The sequence below is a fragment of the Bufo bufo genome, chromosome 4 (genome assembly GCF_905171765.1).
Source record: "Bufo bufo chromosome 4, aBufBuf1.1, whole genome shotgun sequence".
Lineage (NCBI taxonomy): Eukaryota > Metazoa > Chordata > Amphibia > Anura > Bufonidae > Bufo > Bufo bufo.
Window position 1 is genome coordinate 115815526 of NC_053392.1, and position 27891 is coordinate 115843416.

General features: G+C 45.2%; 1 protein-coding gene across 5 annotated transcripts in view; it reads right to left on the reverse strand.

The window, feature by feature from the left end:
- LOC120997582 (kyphoscoliosis peptidase-like) overlaps positions 1-24861 on the reverse strand; it is a 68502-nt gene extending 43641 nt beyond the window's left edge. For 2 of the 5 annotated variants that reach the window (XM_040427678.1, XM_040427677.1), the window contains exons 1-4: positions 24657-24861; positions 14048-14101; positions 13361-13420; positions 12089-12159 (exon numbers count right to left, since the gene is read on the reverse strand). In XM_040427678.1, the coding sequence (XP_040283612.1) occupies positions 12089-12098 (10 nt within the window). In that variant the 5' untranslated portion in view covers positions 12099-12159; positions 13361-13420; positions 14048-14101; positions 24657-24861. Of the gene's footprint in view, positions 1-12088; positions 12164-13360; positions 13421-14047; positions 14102-24200; positions 24479-24656 lie in introns of those variants that run through there. The other 3 variants (XM_040427676.1, XM_040427674.1, XM_040427675.1) reach the window with 2 other exon arrangements.
- Positions 24862-27891: the final 3030 nt, after the last annotated feature.

Below are 27891 nucleotides of genomic sequence, written 5' to 3' on the forward strand. Positions count from 1 at the left end.
CTCTGCAGAATCTCAGGTCTAGGTAGTATTATTCTTGCAGTGATTGCTGTAATTCCCAGTTGAGTGGTATAGGATTAAGATATGGTGGCCCAGACTGTGTCCAAGAGTGGAAGGTGTTTTCTCAATGTCCCTTTCACTACAGTAAAGTCGCTATCAGCCATAAGCTGCCGATACCTTACTGACTGACTCCAGCTAGGTAGATTCTGGACCTTCTAGTTTTTCCTTTTTCTCTTTGAAGTAATGTGAAGTAGAGATGTTTTTTTCTCTGTGGATCTCTCAGAGATAGTGATTCTCTGGGATGAAGGTCTGGTCCTGTAAGGAGTGAACACATGTAGCTTTCTCTCACTTCCTACACTAGCACACAACTAACTAAGCTAGGGCTGACCTAAGTCCAACACCTAACTTCCTACAGGGGCAGAGTCTGGATTACTAACCCCTACTAATCCATACAGAGATATGCTTGTACATTACAAGGCATTAAAATATTTAAAAACATTAAAGGGGTTGTCCGAGTTATTTTTTTGTTCTTTGTGTTTCTAACTAGGCAAATGTAAGGAGGTTACAATGCACTTACTTTATCTGCAGTGGATGCTTTCTCAAAATTCACTGAGGGTCACATGACCTGTGATGTTAGCTTCTCTCCCTGCTCTGATGATGTTCCATGCACAAGCCTGAGAGAGCTGATCTGTGTCTGTACACGAGATGTCACTGTGCTGGCCACGTCCCCCTGAATGGCTTGCTGCTGCTGTCTGCCCTCTCCCTGGATTCTGCAGGAAACTTTAACCCCTTCTGCAGCACACACAGAGCTGGAGGCTTTGCTGAACAGCTGGAGTCTGTGAAGAGACACAGGATCTTCCCTCCTCATTCTGCAGACACAGAGCTGAAAGACTGGAGAAGTTCTGCAGAGCATCGCATAAGAACAGGTAGGGGGAAGATCCTGTATGTATCAGCAGTGTCATTGTACAGCTGGGACTTGTAGTCCTACATCCAACATGCTGCTGAGTATCCTAGCAGTCAGACATGTCACTCAGGGAAGCACTTGTATTCATTCCCTTTCCAGAGCGGGGTGGGGGGCGGTGGGGGTTGGGGTCACAAATATTGATGAGGAAAACCTCAGAGATTGTTATTATTGCATGTAAACAAAGGGCCAGAAGAGAACCAGGAAAATGAGGAAATAGATTATTTATTTATTTTGCCTAAAACTTGCTTAGCTTATGCATATATTGCTGACCCTCAGATTTACAGTGATATATATATTTTTTCAGAACTCGGACAACCCCTTTAAAGAGTATTACCCTATTCTGGGGTACTGCACCTGCACAACGGCTCCATTCAGCGATCTACAGTCTATTCCCTCACCCTTCCCTTGGAGTCATGTAACCTGAGACAGCCAATATGGACTAAAGTGTGTATGGATGGATCTGCAAAATGATCATTGAGCAGACAATCATTTGTTCAACTGCGGTTCAAACATCTACCTGCTTATGTCTAATGTGTATGACCAACCCTATCACTAAAGCTTCTGAAAAGGATGACAATTAAAGAGTTTTTCCCATGAAAATATTCTACATTTGTCAAACCAGCACCTTCATCCCAATACTTTTGTACTTGCATGAAACAAAAAATTTAGCATAGCCACTGAGTTATTTAATAAAATGTATCTGTCTAGCGCCTTCTGCTTTCTATTATTTTCCTTATTTCTGCAGCACGCCAGACCTGCAGGGTACAGCGACAGTGAGGTCACGGTATGGGCAATCGAGGGTTACTCACTTTTCTGAGGAGAACCATGGGCAGGCATGCAACAGTGAAAGGAGAGGCAGACACTAGTTCCTCTGGGGCACACTCTGTAGATAGGGACCTGGCCTGATGTTGGGTGAGGTGCCCTGGATGTTGTAGGTGTTTTGAGTGCCTTAGGTAAGGTCCCTATGTAGTATACGGGAGTTGTAATACCCGTTACTACCAAAGGTCACTTGGTGTGCTGTCGTCCCTCCTTAATTATGGAAAGTTGTTGTATGTCAGTTTTGTAAAATGCAATGTAATGTGTGTATTTCCCTGTCACTGAAACTTGCATGCACAGGCCTGCTAGGGGTGTTATTACAGGTTCTAGTCCATAGAGGGAGCTAGAGAGCCCTAGTTTATATAAGGCCAGACAGGGAAGTGTAAGGCAGACGGAGTCTAGTGTCTGTAATCTACAGATGGAGATTAGATAATGTCTGAGACCAGTCCAGGCCTGAAGCCTGCTGTTCAGGAGAAGATTCCCTCCTGAATTCCTACATGCTGAAGCAGGAATACCTTAGCCTGAGGAACCATTCAGAAGCTAGGAGAGACTGAGGCAAATATCAGAGGAGCCAGAGGTATTGAGGAAACAGAGGAGGTACTTATGAAAGCCATAATCAAGGATATAAAGCCAGACTTAGGTTAATGGGCCTTGGTGAAGAATTGCTACATTCCAGGATCAGACAGAGTTAGAGTGCAAGCTCCTGTGCTGAGAATCCTGCGTTTTACACTCTGTAATTACCCTGCTGTACTGAATTGCCTGCATCGACCGAATTGCAAAATCGACTGTATGCTGAGGAACTGCGTTTCCAATATTGTCTCTGCCTGCAACCTACTAAAGTTGAAGTTCTGTTTAACACCGCGTTTCCTCAAATTATTTCCTGCATCCGCAAACGGCGTGCCACCGTTTACTTGGCACTGGCGTCACGAACTATTCCTACCTATACCTGCCCTTGCAGAGAGTCAGCTGTACCAGGTTAGTGTATATTGCACTACTACACTCAGAAACACCTACTACGCACAACTTGAGTACACTGCAACTTCTCTTTTGGCGTCACGAACAGGATACGCACGCTTTCTAGTGCAAGAAGCGTGAACTTTGTGCCTTATACCGTTGCCCTGTGACCAAAGTGACAATTTTCCTGTTTAATGAAAGTGGACTTTGTGGACTGAAGATCGTACCCAAAGTGTTCCAAAAACCTCTAAAAAGCGCTGTGCAGGGTTGCGCTACCCAGAGGAAGAAAATCGCCGCATTGGATTGTGGTTTTGTGGACTTTAAACATTCCTGCTTGCTGTCAGTGAACAGACAGCGTTTGTACCTAAAGATGGCCGCTGAGCTGGCTGAATTTACTGCTGCGTCACCTTCATCCCGAAAAGGCGGGAAAAATTGGCGCCTTTCTGAGGAAAAGGCGGGAAGAAGGTCAAGGGCAGGCGCCACGGCTTATCTGGACATTTGCATGTCTGCCAGCATGGACACCGCCTTCCCTATATTGAGATACCTGGGGGGCGGCCTCCCAGTGCAATGGGAGGAGCTGACTACTTTAATTGACGCGTCCCTATCGCTCTCCTCAGTAGGATCGAGCATGTTGGATTGTGAGCAGAGTGTTGCTGCAGCGTCCGCACCTGTAATTGACATGATGACTGACACCGGTGTAGAGCCAGAGGAGGCTCCACCGGCCTACGCTCCGGGACCGGAGCAACCCGCCTGCCGCACCAGGGAGAAAGAACCCGAGCCCTACTATGGCTCATGGAGGGACTTTTTTCAGCCATCGTTTAAATGGTCGTCCCTGATGGCGGAGATTCGGGAGGCCGCTATCAAGCGGAATACCAAGACAAAGATCGTGTATGAGGAGCTAACTAAGACCATACATGAAAGACATACGCACACCCAACCCCGCCTGGAGAGGAGAAAGGGAGTGGTGCTGTCGTTTGACAAATCCCGTGGCTACGGGTTTATTCAGGACTATCTTACTGGCAGAGACCTCTATGTCAATCGAAGGTCTGTCAAGAGAGACTACCTCCCTTCGTACCAGCACAGCCTCCGCGAGGGAGAGGAAGTGGAGTACACCCCTGCCGAGAGCCTGCGAGGCCCCTATGCGACTGCTGTGACCCGTCCGAAGCGAGGACCTGAGGATTGGGAGGCAGAAGAAGAAGACCACTCTGGCTGCGGGCGAGAACCGGAACGCTCTCCAGAGCCGGCCCATCACGCCTTTCAGGAGCGGAGCTCCTTCATTGGGCCGAACGTCTTCTGGCAGCCAACCGTGTTGGAGAAATGGGTGAGCCCCTACCCTTCCCCCGAGCTGCCACGTCGGGAGAAGACACTATCTGAGCTGGAGCAGCAAAGAGGATTGAGTGCTACCTTCCAGAACATCCGGATGGGACGGAGACCTGAGGCAAGTCCAGAACCTGAAGAGGCCGAGTCTGCATCAGCGGTGACTGTACCTGCGCCGGCGGCGCCAGCAGAGAACAGCGACTCCGACACCGAGAGTATCGGTGAGCAGATCGTCCGGCTGGAGGAGAAGTTGCGGGAGTTGCGTAAGACCTACACCGCCAGGATCCAGACGCCGCCGAGGAAGGATGAGGTAAGGGTGCCTGTCACCACCCGCCGACCGCCTTCTGTTGTCACCGCTCCGTCAGTGCCCCAGACCGGACCCGCGATTGCTGTGAATTGCTGCACCCAGAGCACCGGACCGCTTGCTGCGGCGGTACCAAGTATGTCACACCCTGCAGTGATTATGCCAGGGCCGGCACGGCCCACCAGAGGGTTCACCCCTAGGCCTATGGGGCCAATACCTATTAGGGGCCCCTTTACCCTGCAGCTACCCCCTGATACAGTCATGTGGGCCCATCCTCCTGTAGAGGAATACTACAGAAGATACCTCCCTGCAGAGCCAAGTAGCTACAATATGCCACTGTGATCAGCCTGCTAGGCCCTTGATTTATTTCTTCAGAAGGTGATGTTAACCCTTCCAGGACAGGAGTCCTATGTTGCTGGCCCTTTGTTGCAGCTGCCAGTTTGTCCACGGCTCAGTGGTAGGTGTTGACCACTGAAATTACAAAGTCAGCAAGGCCACGTTTGTTTCCAGGACCTCCTGCCTGCTTTTGCTACCCCACGCCAAGTTGTGGCCTGTTCCTTTGTTGCACCTTTTACCCTTCACCCCCTTTTCAGGTTGATCAGGGGTATTACAGCACTTGTCTTTGCTGTCCATTTTATTGTGCAACCTGTTACTAAGGAACCGTGCCCGGAGACAGACTCAAAAGTACCTGAGCCTCTGAGATTCTTACTCTTTTAAAGTATTGTGCCCAGAGGTGGACTCCACCGCATGAGAGCCTCTGTGATTTAATATGGAAATAACCTGGGTACGGACTCATGTTTGTTATTTGAGCCTCCAAGAACTTTTATACCGTTTTCTACTGTTTTATCATGGACTTATTCGTTGTCATGGACTATCCTGGTTCTAATGTTACGCTGTGCCAGGTCAGCGCCCCCGTTCCATTCACTATCCTGAGAGAAGAGAATGAAGCCCCTTGTCACTACCCTGCACCTTTGCCAATTGGACCTGATGTAAATGCAGTTGAATTGCATATATGTATGCCTGCATGTCTCTTTTTCTATTTCAGGTAGAGATTCCAGTTGGGCGACCCATGATGGAGTACGAGGGCGTACTCAGCTTAAAGCAGTGGGGTATGTAGTATACGGGAGTTGTAATACCCGTTACTACCAAAGGTCACTTGGTGTGCTGTCGTCCCTCCTTAATTATGGAAAGTTGTTGTATGTCAGTTTTGTAAAATGCAATGTAATGTGTGTATTTCCCTGTCACTGAAACTTGCATGCACAGGCCTGCTAGGGGTGTTATTACAGGTTCTAGTCCATAGAGGGAGCTAGAGAGCCCTAGTTTATATAAGGCCAGACAGGGAAGTGTAAGGCAGACGGAGTCTAGTGTCTGTAATCTACAGATGGAGATTAGATAATGTCTGAGACCAGTCCAGGCCTGAAGCCTGCTGTTCAGGAGAAGATTCCCTCCTGAATTCCTACATGCTGAAGCAGGAATACCTTAGCCTGAGGAACCATTCAGAAGCTAGGAGAGACTGAGGCAAATATCAGAGGAGCCAGAGGTATTGAGGAAACAGAGGAGGTACTTATGAAAGCCATAATCAAGGATATAAAGCCAGACTTAGGTTAATGGGCCTTGGTGAAGAATTGCTACATTCCAGGATCAGACAGAGTTAGAGTGCAAGCTCCTGTGCTGAGAATCCTGCGTTTTACACTCTGTAATTACCCTGCTGTACTGAATTGCCTGCATCGACCGAATTGCAAAATCGACTGTATGCTGAGGAACTGCGTTTCCAATATTGTCTCTGCCTGCAACCTACTAAAGTTGAAGTTCTGTTTAACACCGCGTTTCCTCAAATTATTTCCTGCATCCGCAAACGGCGTGCCACCGTTTACTTGGCACTGGCGTCACGAACTATTCCTACCTATACCTGCCCTTGCAGAGAGTCAGCTGTACCAGGTTAGTGTATATTGCACTACTACACTCAGAAACACCTACTACGCACAACTTGAGTACACTGCATTTAAGGATCGTGACGCTAGTGCCTGTAACGGTGGCACACCGATTTGTAGGAGGATTAATAGAGTACGCAGTTGGTAAACCAAACGTTGCTTTACTTGGTGAAACAGTCCAACTTTTTACATACAGTTGCAGCAGTATATAATGCAGTCCTTTACAGTACAAAATGCACAGCAGGTTTACTTCACAGCAGGTTTCAATCTTGCAAGATACTTGGAGGGCAAACAGTTAATACTTCGCAGTGCAATGCTGCTCTATCCCCACAGCTATTCTAGCTGGCTGGATCCCAAGGCCCGGATGCCTAATTGCTGGCTTAAATCCTTGGTATAAAATCCTTCCTCCAGTATTGGCACTTGCTTAAGGTTACAATACCTTCTTTTCCTAGCTGTCTTCACGGCTGGCTTTGAAAGGTGGCTGCAGGTTTCTCCCAGGAGGTACTGTCCTACTACTGGGGTGTCTTATCTGTATTGGTTGGATTACTGGTCTCCAGGCAGGCTGTACTCATCCTAGCCTCCTAGTGCAACTAGAACCCAGGACTATCAAGCTGCATGTCAGAAGGAGGCCCTCAGCATATCTCGGGCTGGTGCCTTCTCACTTCTGTCTCCACAGACTCCTGACTATGACCTAACCCCTCCCTGTCTGGGCCTGAACATTTATACTACGGGCTCCCTATCTCCCTCTAGTGCCTAGGATGCCTAACTACACCCTAATAGGCCTGCTATGCATGACATAGGGGAAACATTGCATATAAAAACACATAGAAAATACATTAAAGTGCACAGTTAAATGTAATATTACTGTCCCTTGTGAGCAGAAGTAACACCTGAACCAATTGACCCTTGTGTAGTGCCCATGCCTACCTAGTGGGACACTACATTTCTCTGTCCACCTCAGTAACATCGCTAAGATGGTCGCACATGCTCAATTGCATCCTTCAATTGCCATCAACTTTATCTACTGTTAGATGCTGTGACAGTTACAGGGAGAGAGCTGCAGCATAAAGGACATGTCCTCTGAGCTGTGACAGTTACAGTGAGAGAGCTGCGGCAGAAAGGACACATCCCCTGAGAAAAGGCACACCTCCTGAGCTGCCAGAGTTAATAAAATCTAGCCGATCAATTGGAGCAATGAATGAGGGGAATCTCTGGACCCATTTGTGGTACATGGCTGGTTCTGGCTTTGTTAGAAAGAGATTGTTATGTGCTATACGGTGCCTGGTTTTCACATTATACATTAACCATTAACCCCTTTAAACCTGGCTTGAAGATGTGACTGGTCTGAGTTTACCAGTTAACTTGTAGGGGTCTCATTTCTCCCTGCATTTAGCAATTTCTGAGCTAAAATAATAGTGCATGCTCCACTGTGAAGGCAACACATAGGAAACATATAAGTATAGGATATTGTCATATAATGTATACTAATATCCAAACCACAAGCAATATTTGGATAGCTTGCAGCAAAATTTGGTATCCACGTAAGGAAATCTAAGGGTCCTTGGAAATCTATTGGCTCATACTACCTCTATGTCTCTCCGATGCCAAGAGAGAAAAAAAAATGTGTCATGCAGGATGGGATGCGGTATTAACCACTTAAAGACCACCCACTGCCTTTTGTTGTCACTGCTGTATGAATTAACTTAACTACTGTATCGGCTCTGGTTCTTAAAGCTGCCTTTTGTTCCACAGCCATGATGGGAGGTAACTCCATTCCCAAATGTTAACCACTTGATTGCTACAGTCTGTGACCACGTCATGATCAAATCCAGCAGTGGTGGCAGAGCCTACACACAATAGGAAAAAGTGCCTGCCTCTCTGGTGACCATGACCGTGGGAGCATGCATAGGAAGCTCCTGTCCCAGCCACCACATATCTGCAGCAGTGGCCATAACCCCTGGATACAAGCAGTCTATAATGTGATGGAAAAATGAATCAAGCCAGCAAAGGAGGCAATATGGACAATCACAATACATTAGGAAGTGCCTTGTATTAACTTTAAATGATATATGCCATTTGCTGAAGTGAGACAACCCCTTACTTACTTTTGCTTCTAGTCAGGAATAACAGCCCGCTGGAGTCCATCATATCCGGCATAGCAGGAAAGGGCCGGAACACCGCCAGGCCCCACTGACTATAATGGAACCTGGCAGGGATCTGTTTACGACATTAGTGCTGCGATTCAGATGGACAAAAACAGCTGCTTGAAAACTTCTGCAAGTAGCATTTTTATTGTCTGGCAGAATCTCGGCACTAATTCCATAAACAAGCCAGATCCCCGCTGGATCCTATTATATTCAATGGACTCTGGCAGCGAAAGCCAGTATCCAGCTATGGCCTCATGCACACGACCGTTGTTGTGTTCCGTTCCGCAAAATGGGGTTCCGTTGTTCCGTGATCCGTTTCCGTTTTTGTTTCCATGTGTCTTCCTTTATTTTTGGAGGATCACCAGACATGAAGGAAAGTAAAGTCAAGTTTGCCATGCAAATGATAGGAAAAAAACGGACGCGGATGACAATCTTGTGTGCCTCCGCGTTTTTTCACGGTCCCATTGACTTGAATGGGTCCGCGAACCGTTTTCCGTGAAAATAATAGGACAGGTTATATTTTTTTGACGGACTGGAACCAATGGATCACGGACGCGGATGACAAACGGTGCATTAGCCGAGTTTTCAACGGACCCATTGAAAGTTAATGGGTCCGCAGAAAATCACGAAAAACGGAACAACGGACACGGAATAAAACAACTGTCGTGTGCATGAGGCCTATGTCAGATATGATGAACTCCAGCAGTTCCTCTGGAACAGGAAGATTTTAACACTAGTGTGCATCTAGCTTATGTTAACCCCTTAAGGACCTCCGCCGTACAGGTACGACGCAACCAGACGTTACTTAAGGACCAACGCCGAACATGTACAGCGCGCTGATCGGACGGGTGCAGGAGTTGCGCCCGCCCAATTAGCAGCGAGGTCCGGCAGTAGCTGATAGCCAGACCCCTGCTGTATGCGCCGGCATCTGTAAAAACACATATGCCGGCGCATTAACCCTTCATGTGCCGCTCTCAGCGCTGACCGTGGCACGTGCAATGTCCTGCGGGAATCGGAGCTGCCGTCGGGTCCCCGCGCTGCTGTGATGGGGACCCGATGGCAAGGAAGGCAGCCTGATGCCTTCCTTAGGCATCGTGGCTGCTATCCCTCTAAGGGCTCATGCACACGACCGTGACATTTTTTGCGGTCCGCAAATTGCAGATCCGCAAAAAACGCCGCCCGTGTGCGTTCCACAACTTTGCAGAACGGAACAGGAGGCCCATTATAGAAATGCCTATTCTTGTCCGCAAAACGGACAAGAATAGGACATGCCTCATAATTTTTGCTGGGCCACGGAATGGAGCAACGGATGCGGACAGCACACAGAGTGCTGTCCGCATCTATTGCGGACCCATTGAAATGAATGGTTCCTTATACGGACCGTATACGGAATCAAAATACGGCCTGTATAAAGAACGCAAGAAGCGTTCGTGTGCATGAGCCCTTAGCCTGTGAGATCCAAACCCCTGGATCTCACAGGCAGGGGGCTGTAAGTGTATTACAGTGTGTAATACACTTACAGCCAATGCATGACAATACAGAAGTATTGTCATGCATTGTAAAGGGGATCAGAGTTGAAGTCCTAGTGGGAAAAAAAATAAAGTGAAAAAAGAAGTAAAAAATAATAAAGTTTTACAAAAAAAAGAAAAGTTTCAAGTAAAAAAAAGCGTCCTTTTTCCAAAATAAAGTTAAAAAAAAAATTGTTAAATATAGGGAAAAAAAGGAAAAGTAGACATATTAGGTATCACCGCGTCCGTATCGACCGGCTCTAAAAAAAATATCACATGACCTAACTGCTCAGGTGAACACCGTCAAAAAAATAAAATAAAAACTGTGCTAAAAAAACATTGTTTTGTCACCTTACATCACTAAAAGTGCAACACCAAGGCGTATGCCCCCCAAAATGGTACCAATTTAACCAACACCTCATCCCTCAAAAAATGGCTCAATGAAGCCGCTGCCAGGATTCCACAAGGGCGCATCAGGCTGAGCCTATTGCGAACGCATGGGATCTGGCAGAGGGACGGGAGGATTGCGGAGGCGGCGCTGAGGTGAGGAAGGCGGCACTGTAGACAGGGAGGGCGTCGATTAAGACAGGGAAGGCGGCGCTGGGCACCAGACGGCGATGGGTGCGGCCGGGCACCCTGTATTAACGGACGTCCCCTTGGGCACCTTAGGTAGGTGGTTGACAGCTGATTGTTTTTTTGGGCTAATAGAGCCACAAGCAGGTTTAATAAGGCCAGCTTAGGATTCATGTTATTAGTACGGACCTGGCCATATGTTTAGGTTATAGGGGTAAAATCTCATGACAGAATCCCTTTAAAATGGAAAATCTGCCAAAAAAGGGAAATTCAGAAATTTCCTCTCCATTTTCCATTAATTCTTGTGGACCACGTAAAGGGTTAACAAAGCTTGTAAAATCAGTTTTGAATACCTTGAGGGGTGTAGTTTCTAAAATGGGGTCACTTTTGGGTTGTTTCTATTATGTAAGCTTCACAAAGTGACTTCAGACCTGAACTGATCCTTTAAAAGTGGGTTTTGGAAATGTTCTAAAAAAAAAAGATTTGCTTCTAAACTACTAAGCCTTCTAATGTCTCCCAAAAATAAAATGCCATTCACAAAATGATCCAAACATGAAGTAGACTTATTGGAAATGTAAAGTAATAACTATTGTTGGAGTTATTACTATCTATTCTAAAAGTAGAGAAATTGAAATTTGCTAATTTTTTTATTTTTTTGGTAAATTTGGTATTTTTTTATAAATACAAATGAAATATTTTGACTCAATTTTACCACTGTAATGAAGTACAACATGTGATGAGACAACATTCTCAGAATGGCCTGGATAAGTAAAAGCGTTTTAAAGTTATTACCACATAAAGTGACACATGTCAGATTTGCTAAAATGGCCTGGGCAGAAAAGTGAAAAATTTCCCGGTCCGGCACTCTGCTTACTACTTCGAAATCTGTGCACATGGTGTAGTTATGTGCATGAAACCTAAACACGTGAAACACATCAGCAGGTCAGGCCTTAGATTAGATGGTGCTTTGTGCAGAACCTCTTTATGTCCTCTTTAGGCATCTTTCACATGTTTATGAAGATATCCGTGACAAGATGATCGGTGCTTTATCCATGATGATGTCTGTGAAGAATCTGTGTTTGGTCCATGTGTCCATTTTTTCCCCCAAGTACCATCCATATTCTACTACTAGGCTGGAAACTGGTTTCCAATGCATTTCCTAGCAATGATCTCTGAAAGCCACAGACCAAAACGGATGCCATTGTGGTTGTCACAGTCCCATAGACTATCACGTGCATGAGGGATCCATAATAATGAACAAAATAGTACATGCTTCCATGGTGTCACCATGGACGCATGGTCAGTGGAAAACCATTGATGTGTGGATACACACATTGAAGTCAATGGGAACATGTGCTGTCCTTGGAGACCATGGACAACACATGTACTGTATGTGATTCACAGACATGTGAAAGAGGCCTAAGGGGTGTGCCATATGGTTTAGATCATCAGAGCCACTAGAGTTCCTTTCAGGGCCAGTGGTGACCCTATCATTAATGACAAGAGATGCACCATCTAATGTTATTTGCCCTACACTCCTGTTATGATTATTATGAGCCCATAAATGGTTTTCTTACCAAATTCCATGGCTGGTCTAACTTCCAGTTTCCCATTTTCTGGACTGGAGGAAATGGTTTCATCCTCCACGCTGACTACAAAATAAGAGAAGCAGAGGTCAAACAGGATATGAAATACCCTCTCATATGTAAAGAATGAAATTCAGCTCTGTTCTAACCTGAAATTGCAGTATGTCTCTTTAACAAATGCTATTTACAGTCTGCCCCTCCTCAACCTTTGAAACCAGTGGAATGATCGGAATGTTTTGTAGATGGAGAACCGGATTAGCCAATTTTTCGTTGCAGCAATCATTAACCTGTGCCTTACCATAATATCACAGAAAGGTGACCATGTCCTGTTGGTTTGGTTTTGATTGGACAGTTTTAAAGCCTTTCTCATGTGACAATGATCAACAAAGTTGTGTCTAGCCAGAAAGAAAACGTGGTGCCAAAATCTATATAAAGCATGGCAAAAAATGGGCACAATCCAGACTTTTGTGTCTATGACATGGGAACTGAACATCATCAAGGACCTGACATATGCATAGTAAGTAGTTTTGTCATACTGTGCTCCATCTCTGTACGTCTTCTGGATAGGTCATCAGTATCTGATCGTGGGGCTCCTGTTGATCAGCTATTTGAGAAGTCACCGATGCTTGCAGTAGTGCCTCGGCCTTCTCCAGCTTTCCTTAGGCCACGTGATGCCATGTTTATCAGTCAGGCGGCCTAGTAGAAGCTCAGCCCTATTGAAGGGAATGGGGCTTAGCATGATACCAAGCATAGCCACTATACAATGTACGGCACTGTGATTGGTGAGCTGAGAGAAGACAGTAGCACTACTGCTAGTGCAGGTGCCTTCTCAAACAGCTGATCGGCAGGGGTCCCGGGTTCAGAGCATAGGTCATCAGTTAAAAAAAAGAAAAACTCCTGGAAAACGCCCTTATTAAATTTACTTCTTGTTGTGCTGTCTATTGCTAGAAACTGAAATTAATGGACCTGCTATGGACAGGTGTAGATTTCAATTATAATTTCCATCCATTTTTCTGGTGTAAATTATATTAAAAGTGTCAAGATGAGTCCACACGGCGTCCACTAAGCCCTACCCACTTTCTTTAAAAAGTGCCATGAGTGGCAGAAAATCTCACAAAGTCTCAAATATATAAAAGTGGTGACTTTTGCACACCAGAAAACTGGATTTCAGCTATACTACTTGTGCCGTCTTTCATTTACTTTATTTCATGGTAATGAAACTACATCATTTTCTACCCACAGGTGAATATTTTTCTTTCTTACCATTGTTATTATTTGGTGACAACCTCGTTCTTGCATCCTCTGAGGTGATATCTGAATCAGCTGTATGAAATATATTACAATAGAATACACTATTAATATTTCCTGTTATTCTGAGGCTTGACCCAAAATTATAAAACTGTGAAGTTATGAATATGAGAAGAACCAGATTTTTGTAAAACATCTGTGTTGAACAATGTAATCGAAAGATCGCAGTGCAATGGGCAGCATGTTATAGAGCAGGAGGACCTGAGAAGATTGATATATAGTTTGACGGGAAAATATTTAGTATAACTAAAATTTCAGTCATATACAGTAATGCCACGCTCTTTCCATGCTTAGGAGTCCAGTGGGCGGTCCTACTTAGTGATTGACAGCCAGCTCTGTGTATACACCGGACTCCTAAGCTTATGAAGAAGCATGAAATAAATGACTAAGATGCAAGTTAGGCCTCTAGCACTCGAACGTGTGCTGCCCATGCTGCGGACCGCAATACGGCCACGGGGGACACACGGTCGTGTGGAAGAGGCCTTATAATGAATCTTTGCCAACAAATTCATATATCAGTCTACTCAGCTAGTTTTTCTATATTCCAGGGTGTCCACAGATATCAGTGTGACGTGTTCCCTATAATTGATGAGTGCAGTCTCATGATATAATTATGGCGAAATTTCTTTCCAAATATCTTACCCAAATCTCTTCGTTTTCCCTCTGACTCTGATTCATTTTTATCTTCTCTAAGACCTGAATATAAATGACATGCATATATATCAATAGAGAGTAGCAGGTAGAATGGTGACAGATATTCACCATCGCTATTGAATGGAAGATTTTTAATAAGATCAGTAGACAATCTATTGTCTCTTGGTCAGAATCCTCTGGGCATATGAATCACTTATATTCAAGTTAAATGTCACTAATGAATAGTAGCAAAAGTTGTGCCCACAACTCAGAGGTAAAACATATAAAACATAAGGGGCTCCATAGTATAAACTATTCCCAGATTAGCAGCTACGCTGGATAGAAATTGTGTATAAAAGGGTTATTTTATACCTTCCCTTTAAGAGTGGCTCTTCATTTTACCTGGAAGGGTTAATAGTCTAGCAGACACATAGCTAATCCCTGCCCCCCAGCCTTAACAAAGAAGACTAGTTAAGGGCCCATGCACACGGCCGTTGCCCGGCCGTGGACGTATTGAGGGCCGCATACAGGAAGTCCTCAATGCACGGGCACCGGTCGTGTGCATCCCACATCATGGATCGCGGACCCATTCACTTCAATGGGTCCGCAATCCGGGAGATGCGGAACGGGGGCATGGTTCAGAAGCCCACGGAAGCACTGCGGAGTGCTTCCGTGGGTTTACTGTACGTGCCTCCGCACCGCATAAAAGTAGTGCGGACCGTCGGATGCGGATCGCAGACCCCATTCAAGTGAATAGGGCCACGATCCACATGCGGCTGCCCCACGGTCGGTGCCCGTGCATTGGGGACAGCAATTCGTGGGCATGAGCCCTAAGGGACATAGAGTTTGATAAGCCCCCAGTCTCTTCTCCTAGTACTAGATGGAACCATAAACATTCTTTAGATAAGGGATTTTGAATTCTGCACAATGCTGGTTGTTTTAAGAAGGATCCAAAATAACTGGTTAAAACTGGATTTGCGCCATAAAGATAATTTTGAAGGGCAAAGTTATAAAAAGTTAGTGCAGCATCATCCTGAGGCAGTTCCTTGATTCAAGACGTCTTGTTGGCTTGCTATTGTCTATGGCAGGTATGGCCAACCTGCGGCTCTCCAGCTGTTGTAAAACTACAACTCCCACCATGCCCCTCTGTAGGCTGATAGCTGTAGGCAGACTGGGCATGCTGGGAGTTGTAGTTTTGCAACAGCTGGAGAGCCTCAGGTTGGCCATACCTGGTCTATGGTTTGAAGACTGATCCTGGGTGGGGCGCACCACAGAACTAACCCAGTGACGAGACGAAGCTAAGTGATATTCTTCTTTCTGCATGCTTGCTTTTATAGTGCCTGTATCTTTCTATTTGTTTCTATTTCTGTTAAATCTTAGCAAAATCACTGGTTTCACTGAATTATCTTGTGCTACATAATTTTTGTTTCGCAATCCAAAATTAACCCTTTAAAACAGAAATAGTAATAATAATTACTATACAATACGTATGAATAACACAAATCTTTTTTAATACATCAATTTCGTAATAAAATATAAAATAGTGTTGGAATGCATACATAAAGGATGTTAAATACATACAACAAATCCACCTCCCTGGTGACGCTAGTAACAATGTAAATTATACGAAAGGATTTCAATAACAAAACTGTGGTGAAAAAACCTACTGTATCTGGTGGAAGGTACCTTAAAATCAAAGATATATAAACCTGACTAAATTGTAGGTATAACAAATGAAAACGTATGGCAGCACACCATTACACCTGCAAACAATAGAACTAGGGATTAAGGATTATACTGGATTAAAGTGGTACTATACCTACTATCAGTGATGGCCAGTTCGCAGTGTTCGCCAACGAACACATGCGGGCTGCTATCTTGACTCACAAGTCTGGCGATGCACAGGTAAGCCCTTACCTGTGCCTGCGCCGCGAGCCGGTCTGAAACAAATGCGCTCACCGGGAGCAGGCAGTTCCGAGAACAGCCGCCGGGGGCCTTCATCGAGCTGTTCTCGGAACTGCCTGCTCCCGGTGACCGCATTTGTTTCAGAACGGCTCGCGGCGCAGGCACAGGTAAGGGCTTACCTATGCATCGCCGGACTTGTGATTCAAGATAGCAGCCCGCATGTGTTCGTTGGCGAACACTGCGAACTGGCCATCACTGCTTACTATTCATAAAAAATGGAATCTCTTTGCGCACATTTTTGATCAAACGTGTGTCGGGCCCATCTACCGGCATCAAGGTGGCTTCTGCAGATGGGCAGATGGATCCCTAACACTAACAGAACTGTCTCTCCTGGACCTAACCTTAGCCTACAATGTATACACATGAGTAAGCCACCACCACAAGGTACTGTAGACCCCAAATCATGAAAAATCAAGAGCTGTGCATACACAATTGATTAACCAACTTATGTATATGGGGGTGGTGGGCATGTGACTAAGGACTGTATTAATGCAAATGTGATCGCACACTACATCCAGCACTCTGCCCTCCATGCTGGATGAGACATTGGTTTATATTTTGGCCAAAGCATAGTAAGCCACTCACCGCGTCAAGGCTGTCTCATGAGTGGTCCCTAACTCTTGTTCCTACCTGTTCATGGGCCATGACAGCCACATAAAATCCAGGGAATGCAGGTCAGCATGCAAGCCAAGTACACTTTGCTTGTAACCCCGTCCGGTGCCATTACAGCTTTCATCGGATCCAGGGATGCAAGTACCAACATGCATGCTGAACCTACCATATACTTCTCCTGGAGCCAGATGGCTAATGGTAGGTTCTATACAAGCAGACTCAGTTTTATACTGACTTTAAAACCAGCCTCAAGGACAGATTAACTGGTCAGGTGTGCAATGACTCCAAGGAGATCGCCACGCCTCCAATATATACTACAAAGAAAAAAATAAGGGATTGGGTCAGCACAACCTGCTGCAGGTGCAGATCACTATGGCGAAATACATATACAAACGGAAAATGCAAATGTGATCGCACACTACATCCAGCACTCTGCCCTCCATGCTGGATGAGACATTGGTTTATATTTTGGCCAAAGCATAGTAAGCCACTCACCGCGTCAAGGCTGTCTCATGAGTGGTCCCTAACTCTTGTTCCTACCTGTTCATGGGCCATGACAGCCACATAAAATCCAGGGAATGCAGGTCAGCATGCAAGCCAAGTACACTTTGCTTGTAACCCCGGTGAGTGGCTTACTATGCTTTGGCCAAAATATAAACCAATGTCTCATCCAGCATGGAGGGCAGAGTGCTGGATGTAGTGTGCGATCACATTTGCATTTTCCGTTTGTATATGTATTTCGCCATAGTGATCTGCACCTGCAGCAGGTTGTGCTGACCCAATCCCTTATTTTTTTCTTTGTAGTATATATTGGAGGCGTGGCGATCTCCTTGGAGTCATTGCACACCTGACCAGTTAATCTGTCCTTGAGGCTGGTTTTAAAGTCAGTATAAAACTGAGTCTGCTTGTATAGAACCTACCATTAGCCATCTGGCTCCAGGAGAAGTATATGGTAGGTTCAGCATGCATGTTGGTACTTGCATCCCTGGATCCGATGAAAGCTGTAATGGCACCGGACGGGGTTACAAGCAAAGTGTACTTGGCTTGCATGCTGACCTGCATTCCCTGGATTTTATGTGGCTGTCATGGCCCATGAACAGGTAGGAACAAGAGTTAGGGACCACTCATGAGACAGCCTTGACGCGGTGAGTGGCTTACTATGCTTTGGCCAAAATATAAACCAATGTCTCATCCAGCATGGAGGGCAGAGTGCTGGATGTAGTGTGCGATCACATTTGCATTTTCCGTTTGTATATGTATTTCGCCATAGTGATCTGCACCTGCAGCAGGTTGTGCTGACCCAACCCCTTATTTTTTTCTTTGTAGTATATATTGGAGGCGTGGCGATCTCCTTGGAGTCATTGCACACCTGACCAGTTAATCTGTCCTTGAGGCTGGTTTTAAAGTCAGTATAAAACTGAGTCTGCTTGTATAGAACCTACCATTAGCCATCTGGCTCCAGGAGAAGTATATGGTAGGTTCAGCATGCATGTTGGTACTTGCATCCCTGGATCCGATGAAAGCTGTAATGGCACCGGACGGGGTTACAAGCAAAGTGTACTTGGCTTGCATGCTGACCTGCATTCCCTGGATTTTATGTGGCTGTCATGGCCCATGAACAGGTAGGAACAAGAGTTAGGGACCACTCATGAGACAGCCTTGACGCGGTGAGTGGCTTACTATGCTTTGGCCAAAATATAAACCAATGTCTCATCCAGCATGGAGGGCAGAGTGCTGGATGTAGTGTGCGATCACATTTGCATTTTCCGTTTGTATATGTATTTCGCCATAGTGATCTGCACCTGCAGCAGGTTGTGCTGACCCAACCCCTTATTTTTTTCTTTGTAGTATATATTGGAGGCGTGGCGATCTCCTTGGAGTCATTGCACACCTGACCAGTTAATCTGTCCTTGAGGCTGGTTTTAAAGTCAGTATAAAACTGAGTCTGCTTGTATAGAACCTACCATTAGCCATCTGGCTCCAGGAGAAGTATATGGTAGGTTCAGCATGCATGTTGGTACTTGCATCCCTGGATCCGATGAAAGCTGTAATGGCACCGGACGGGGTTACAAGCAAAGTGTACTTGGCTTGCATGCTGACCTGCATTCCCTGGATTTTATGTGGCTGTCATGGCCCATGAACAGGTAGGAACAAGAGTTAGGGACCACTCATGAGACAGCCTTGACGCGGTGAGTGGCTTACTATGCTTTGGCCAAAATATAAACCAATGTCTCATCCAGCATGGAGGGCAGAGTGCTGGATGTAGTGTGCGATCACATTTGCATTTTCCGTTTGTATATGTATTTCGCCATAGTGATCTGCACCTGCAGCAGGTTGTGCTGACCCAATCCCTTATTTTTTTCTTTGTAGTATATATTGGAGGCGTGGCGATCTCCTTGGAGTCATTGCACACCTGACCAGTTAATCTGTCCTTGAGGCTGGTTTTAAAGTCAGTATAAAACTGAGTCTGCTTGTATAGAACCTACCATTAGCCATCTGGCTCCAGGAGAAGTATATGGTAGGTTCAGCATGCATGTTGGTACTTGCATCCCTGGATCCGATGAAAGCTGTAATGGCACCGGACGGGGTTACAAGCAAAGTGTACTTGGCTTGCATGCTGACCTGCATTCCCTGGATTTTATGTGGCTGTCATGGCCCATGAACAGGTAGGAACAAGAGTTAGGGACCACTCATGAGACAGCCTTGACGCGGTGAGTGGCTTACTATGCTTTGGCCAAAATATAAACCAATGTCTCATCCAGCATGGAGGGCAGAGTGCTGGATGTAGTGTGCGATCACATTTGCATTTTCCGTTTGTATATGTATTTCGCCATAGTGATCTGCACCTGCAGCAGGTTGTGCTGACCCAATCCCTTATTTTTTTCTTTGTAGTATATATTGGAGGCGTGGCGATCTCCTTGGAGTCATTGCACACCTGACCAGTTAATCTGTCCTTGAGGCTGGTTTTAAAGTCAGTATAAAACTGAGTCTGCTTGTATAGAACCTACCATTAGCCATCTGGCTCCAGGAGAAGTATATGGTAGGTTCAGCATGCATGTTGGTACTTGCATCCCTGGATCCGATGAAAGCTGTAATGGCACCGGACGGGGTTACAAGCAAAGTGTACTTGGCTTGCATGCTGACCTGCATTCCCTGGATTTTATGTGGCTGTCATGGCCCATGAACAGGTAGGAACAAGAGTTAGGGACCACTCATGAGACAGCCTTGACGCGGTGAGTGGCTTACTATGCTTTGGCCAAAATATAAACCAATGTCTCATCCAGCATGGAGGGCAGAGTGCTGGATGTAGTGTGCGATCACATTTGCATTTTCCGTTTGTATATGTATTTCGCCATAGTGATGTGCACCTGCAGCAGGTTGTGCTGACCCAACCCCTTATTTTTTTCTTTGTAGTATATATTGGAGGCGTGGCGATCTCCTTGGAGTCATTGCACACCTGACCAGTTAATCTGTCCTTGAGGCTGGTTTTAAAGTCAGTATAAAACTGAGTCTGCTTGTATAGAACCTACCATTAGCCATCTGGCTCCAGGAGAAGTATATGGTAGGTTCAGCATGCATGTTGGTACTTGCATCCCTGGATCCGATGAAAGCTGTAATGGCACCGGACGGGGTTACAAGCAAAGTGTACTTGGCTTGCATGCTGACCTGCATTCCCTGGATTTTATGTGGCTGTCATGGCCCATGAACAGGTAGGAACAAGAGTTAGGGACCACTCATGAGACAGCCTTGACGCGGTGAGTGGCTTACTATGCTTTGGCCAAAATATAAACCAATGTCTCATCCAGCATGGAGGGCAGAGTGCTGGATGTAGTGTGCGATCACATTTGCATTTTCCGTTTGTATATGTATTTCGCCATAGTGATCTGCACCTGCAGCAGGTTGTGCTGACCCAATCCCTTATTTTTTTCTTTGTAGTATATATTGGAGGCGTGGCGATCTCCTTGGAGTCATTGCACACCTGACCAGTTAATCTGTCCTTGAGGCTGGTTTTAAAGTCAGTATAAAACTGAGTCTGCTTGTATAGAACCTACCATTAGCCATCTGGCTCCAGGAGAAGTATATGGTAGGTTCAGCATGCATGTTGGTACTTGCATCCCTGGATCCGATGAAAGCTGTAATGGCACCGGACGGGGTTACAAGCAAAGTGTACTTGGCTTGCATGCTGACCTGCATTCCCTGGATTTTATGTGGCTGTCATGGCCCATGAACAGGTAGGAACAAGAGTTAGGGACCACTCATGAGACAGCCTTGACGCGGTGAGTGGCTTACTATGCTTTGGCCAAAATATAAACCAATGTCTCATCCAGCATGGAGGGCAGAGTGCTGGATGTAGTGTGCGATCACATTTGCATTTTCCGTTTGTATATGTATTTCGCCATAGTGATCTGCACCTGCAGCAGGTTGTGCTGACCCAATCCCTTATTTTTTTCTTTGTAGTATATATTGGAGGCGTGGCGATCTCCTTGGAGTCATTGCACACCTGACCAGTTAATCTGTCCTTGAGGCTGGTTTTAAAGTCAGTATAAAACTGAGTCTGCTTGTATAGAACCTACCATTAGCCATCTGGCTCCAGGAGAAGTATATGGTAGGTTCAGCATGCATGTTGGTACTTGCATCCCTGGATCCGATGAAAGCTGTAATGGCACCGGACGGGGTTACAAGCAAAGTGTACTTGGCTTGCATGCTGACCTGCATTCCCTGGATTTTATGTGGCTGTCATGGCCCATGAACAGGTAGGAACAAGAGTTAGGGACCACTCATGAGACAGCCTTGACGCGGTGAGTGGCTTACTATGCTTTGGCCAAAATATAAACCAATGTCTCATCCAGCATGGAGGGCAGAGTGCTGGATGTAGTGTGCGATCACATTTGCATTTTCCGTTTGTATATGTATTTCGCCATAGTGATCTGCACCTGCAGCAGGTTGTGCTGACCCAATCCCTTATTTTTTTCTTTGTAGTATATATTGGAGGCGTGGCGATCTCCTTGGAGTCATTGCACACCTGACCAGTTAATCTGTCCTTGAGGCTGGTTTTAAAGTCAGTATAAAACTGAGTCTGCTTGTATAGAACCTACCATTAGCCATCTGGCTCCAGGAGAAGTATATGGTAGGTTCAGCATGCATGTTGGTACTTGCATCCCTGGATCCGATGAAAGCTGTAATGGCACCGGACGGGGTTACAAGCAAAGTGTACTTGGCTTGCATGCTGACCTGCATTCCCTGGATTTTATGTGGCTGTCATGGCCCATGAACAGGTAGGAACAAGAGTTAGGGACCACTCATGAGACAGCCTTGACGCGGTGAGTGGCTTACTATGCTTTGGCCAAAATATAAACCAATGTCTCATCCAGCATGGAGGGCAGAGTGCTGGATGTAGTGTGCGATCACATTTGCATTTTCCGTTTGTATATGTATTTCGCCATAGTGATCTGCACCTGCAGCAGGTTGTGCTGACCCAATCCCTTATTTTTCTCTTTGAAGGACTGTATTAAACCTGCAGATCATCGCTAACGGACGTTCATAGGAGATGATCTGCTTGTGTAATAGTGCCGCCGATAACCCAATGTGATACTCAATCACATTTTTATAGGCTAAAAGATCATCATTTGCCGACGGCAGATCGTGCCGGCTAATCATGGTCTGCTGCAGGCAAGCAATGATTCTGTATGGGGATGAGTGATGGCATTAGTGATCGCTCCTCCCTATACTGTGGAGGAGATCGCTGCATGTAATAGCAGCAGTCTCCTTCACTGACGATCAGGCAATTGTCAGGAAGGAACGCTTCCTTCCCGACAATTGTAATGTTCATTGGCAGGTGTATTACAGACCTAATCCCTTGTCCCCCTAGGAGATAATCCTCTGCCAAAGGCGCCAGATGCTCATGTACCTCTCCTCAATAAAATAATCATATAAACTTGCTGTTAAAGCCCCTTTACACTGATCAATTGAGCAGATGATTGTCGGGAAGGAAGCGTTCTTTCCTGACAATCGCCTGTTCATCAGTGAAGGAGAGTGCTGCTATTACATGCAGTGATCTCCTTCACAGTATGGGGAGAAGTGATCACTCCTGCCATTGCTCATCCCCATACTGAATCATTGTTTGCCGGCAGCAGAGAGTGTTTAGACACCAGGATCTGCAGCCGATAATTTAGGTGTCCGCACAAACTATCATATTATTTGACGAACAAGCTGGTAATCAGTGGAAGATAATCGCTAATGAGTGTTCCTACACAGGCTCGGATTGGCCCACAGGGGTACAGGAGAATCCCCCGGTGGGCACCTGGGCAAAGTGGACCCCTAGTCACCCATCCCCTGCACAAGTGGCACATAACAATATGTAAAGCACCTCAACCAGCCTACGTTCATATAAAAAACTTGTTCGATTATTTATTATATTTGAATATATCCGTACAGTGGGCCCCCAAAATAAATGTTACTGGTGGGCCCTAGGCACCCCAGTCTGACACTGTTTCTACAAATGCTTGTTAGCGATTATCTGGCTGATTCTCGGCCGGTGTAAAGGGGCCTTTAGGGTACAGCTACAAGGTCAGGCTTTTTTCTGCAAATTTGGAGGCAAAAACCAGGAATGAATAAAAAGAAGAGGAGAAGTCGTGTTTGACTTTTATGTGTTCTCTGCTCCTGATTTTGGCTTATCATGTGAGTTATTTATCCCAAACCCCTACAGGGCTACCAACCGTCTATAAACGGATACACATTCTGCTCCTTTTATTACGATTAAGTACTTCTACTGATCAAAGTGTACACATCTCTAGTGTTTGTATTGCTTTATTGACATTGGAGTCAGTGCACCACTTGCATCTAGACTGAGGTGCATTATCTGGAGGTTAGTAGAACTGCCTGGGTCAGATACCCATACACTTCGACCATAACACTCATGAGGTATATAATATAACTACTTTTATGAGTAGAATAACAAATTATTGGCATGACGGCTACAATCACAAGACACACAGAGATTTATGGAGTCATCAATATGAAAGGATAAACCAGACTGTATCCTATTCCAGCTTTTATACTGCAAGGTTCAGATCAACAGACAGATCGAAGAGATACTTCAGCTTCTGAAAACAATCACAAAAGAGTACGACCAACACGGTCAGGTTTCCTGTTGCAATTTTGGAAGCTAAAATCAGGAGTGGATCATAAAAGGTGATACATTATAAAGGACAGATACCACTTCTCCTCTTTTTTTGGTTTGACTTCTGATTAGAACTTCCAAAACGGCATCAGGAGCTAGAACGTGGTCGTACCCTAAGAAGGTGAGTGGATCACATGCTTTTAAGTTGATCACATTTTTATATTATTTTCCAGAAATACAATTAGTTCTTATTACAGTATAGATGTGATCGGGGCATGCAGAAAAGAACATTTATGGGAACCTACTTATCTCAAGAACGTTTTCTCTAAAGCCACCCATGCAGTGAAGGTTACTATACATTCATGGAACTACCTTTGGAAAGAAGGTTGCTTCACTTACTAATGAAATAAATGGGAGTTCTAGAAACTGCTCCCAGTTCAAGGTAGAAGGATCACGCATGTTTACCTTCTTTTCCAAAGACGGCAGGGAACATTCTTGGGATCAGTGCTGGTTCTTGTACTCTCAGCTTTCTTTGCAACCACGATAGTGAAAGTGAATTCCTTTTTAGGATCCATGAGGGCCCCAAAGGATGGACCTCCCGTGATCTCATTACTGACACGTAAGTTCATTGCTACAAACCCCATTTAAATATCAGCTTCATAACGTAGTGTAAGTTTTGCCGCTTTTCTCTAAAGGGTAAGAATTATTATATCATAAAATGCAACTCCCTACAATTTCCTGGCAAATTCCATTTCCATAAAATATGCCTGCAGACTGTCTATGGTCTTTCAGGGAAGGTGTAGAAATTTAGACTTGCCTTGGTTACCCTGATTGTCCGGCATCATGCTCCCGGAATGCTGAAACTATACAAGACACTGAAACTTAGCTAAGGTATGAAGTATAACAAGCAATAGTACTTACACAGGTAGTAGACGCACAAGTAGAATGGGAGTAGAGGAAAGCAAAGAATCCCCAGCAATACCCTTTGCCACTGATTGAGTCGATGGTGCAGTGCCATGATGCATTTCAGCCAGTGTACGTTCCTTCTCTGTAATGTTTTCACTGATACTGACTGCATGAACTTTAAACTGCAAATCTGTATAAAACCTCACAGATATGAGCAGTATATGACACACTGTCAACACAATCCCTTTTTTGAATGTGAGTTTGGGTGTGCTCATATGACCTTTGGTTAAGTACATTCTTTCATTTACTACACCGCCTTACTGCCCTTACATAGTAGTGAGTGATAATAACAACACAAAAACACAACCTCTCCGTCCAGATAACTATACAAATAGATGTAAAAGCCAGTCTTAATCTATCCCCTGCCTTAGATTATTCAGAGGCACACATTTCCTTATAATTTTGGTGCATATTTCCAGGTATAAACTACACCATATTCCAGGAGTAGATTATAATAAATGTCCTGGGCTGGCTATGCCCCCTTAACCCCTATTCCCTGCTCCTCTTTTTGGAAAAGTGGTGAGTGGGGCTTTAAACCCCCAAGATGCTGCAAAATTTCACACAAGTATGGCATGCACCATACTTTTCAGTTTTTCTATGCCAGTGCTTGGGAAAGCAAGGGCTGAGAAATGTTTCTGTTATGGCGATTGGTGTGGAATGATTGTGTTAACCAACAGATTTGGCTTTGGGCTAAACCTAAGTGAGTTATCTTGGCAGTCCCCTGGTATTCATTAGAGATGGCCTTGCAGTTCGCCCGGTGGTCGTTTCGCGGCAAACTTTACTCGTTCGCGATTAGCCAAACATGCGAACATATGGTGATATTCGCACACGCCATTTTTTTTGCATAGCGCCGAACTTTGACCCATGACACATCCATCAGGTGGGACAGGACAGCCAATTCAGACATTTCAGCACATGGACATACCCCCTACCTTATAACAGAACCCGATCTGGCAGCCATTTTACATTATGTGTTTTGCCAGTGTAGGGAGAGGTTGCATTTTGGAGCGGGGACAGTTAGGGACACCAAACGCTAGCTAATTGGGCCACAATAGTCCTTTTAACCTCTTAAGGACATAGGGCGTACAGGTACGCCCTTGTGCCCTGGTACTTAAGGACCCAGTGCCTGCTCAAATCATTGAGCAGGCACCTAGGCTAAATGCGCAGGGGGGTCCCGTGACCCCCCAATGTCGGCGATCGCGGCAAACCGCAGGTAAATTCAGACCTGCGGTTTGCTGCGATTTCTGCATTTTCTGATCCCCGCGGTCCCTGACCGCGGGGATCAGAAACTTTAGTATTTCTAAAATATATCTGTATCCCCCCTTCTGCACCCCTGAGTGATTTTAGCCCGGTGGGAGGTGCAGGGGGAGGGTTGCGGGCGGTGCAGGAGGCGGGCGGTGCGGCAGGCGGGATCGCGATCCCCCGCCCGCCTCCCCTTGAATAATCGTTGGCGTCTAGTGGGTATACCAGGGTGCCAGCACATTGCTGGCACCCTGGTATAAACGGCTGACATCTGTGCTGCGATGTCAGCCGTTTAACCCTTTCCATACAGCGGTCCGTACGGACCGCTGTATGGAAAAGGTTAACAGCTCAGGGAGCTCCCTCCCTCTCCCATCGGGCGGCTGCTGTGCCTTTTCAGCCCCCCGATAGAGAGGGACAGAGCCCCCAGACAGCCCCCCGACAGATCCCCTCCTTACCCTTCCCCGTCTGCGCAGATCTGGCCAGTACTGAGCAGACGGGGAAGGTTCCCATGGCAACAGGACGCCGTCTCAGGCATACTGCTGTCCATGGTGCTGAACAGATCTGTGCTAAAAGGCAGAGATCTGTTCAGACAAAGTCTAAAATACAGTACAGTACAATATATATTGTACTGTACTGTATTATACAGACATCAGACCCACTGGATCTTCAAGAACCAAGTGGGTCTGGGTCAAAAAAAAAGTGAATAAAAGTGAAAATAAAGTAAAAATCAAAAAACATATTTATCACTGATTAAAAATGAAAAAAATTAAATTCCCTACACATGTTTTGTATCGCCGCGTCCGTAACGACCTGATCTATAAAACGGTCATGTTACTTTACCCGAACGGTGAACGCCATAAAAATAAAAAATAAAAAACTATGATGAAATTGAAATTTTGCCCACCTTACTTCCCAAAAAAGGTAATAAAAGTGATCAAAAAAGTTGCATGTACGCCAAAATTGTAACAATAAAACCATCATCTCATCCCGCAAAAATCATACCCTACCCAAGATAATCGCCCAAAAACTGAAAAAACTATGGCTCTTAGACTATGGAAACACTAAAACATGATTTTTTTTGTTTCAAAAATGAAATCATTGTGTAAAACTTACATAAATAAAAAAAGTATACATATTAGGTATCGCCGCGTCCGTATCGACCGGCTCTATAAAAATATCACATTATCTAACCCCTCAGGTGACCACCGTAAAAAAATAAAAATAAAAACAGTGTAAAAAAAGCCATTTTTTGTCATCTTACGTCACAAAAAGTGTAATAGCAAGCAATCATAAAGTCATATGCACCCCAAAATAGATTCCAATCAAACCATCATCTCATCCCGCAAAAAATGAGACCCTACTTAAGATAATCGCCCAAAAACTGAAAAAACTATGGCTCTTAGGCTATGGAGACACTAAAACATTTTTTTTGTTTTAAAAATGAAATCATTGTGTAAAACTTACATAAATAAAAAAAATTGAATACATATTAGGTATCGCCGCGTCCGTGACAACCTGATCTATAAAATTACCACATGATCTAACCTGTCAGATGAATGTTGTAAATAACAAAAAAAAAACGGTGCCAAAAAAGCTATTTCTTGTTACCTTGCCGCACAAAAAGTGTAATATAGAGCAACAAAAAATCATATGTACCCTAAACTAGTACCAACAAAACTGCCAACCTATCCCGTAGTTTCTAAAATGGGGTCACTTTTTTGGAGTTTCTACTCTAGGGGTGCATCAGGGGGGCTTCAAATGGGACATGGTGTAAAAATAAACAGTCCAGCAAAACCTGCCTTCCAAAAACCGTATGGCATTCCTTTCCTTCTGCGCCCTGCCGTGTGCCGGTACAGCGGTTTACAACCTTATATGGGGTGTTTCTGTAAACTACAGAATCAGGGCCATAAATAATGAGTTTTGTTTGGCTGTTAACCTTTGCTTTGTA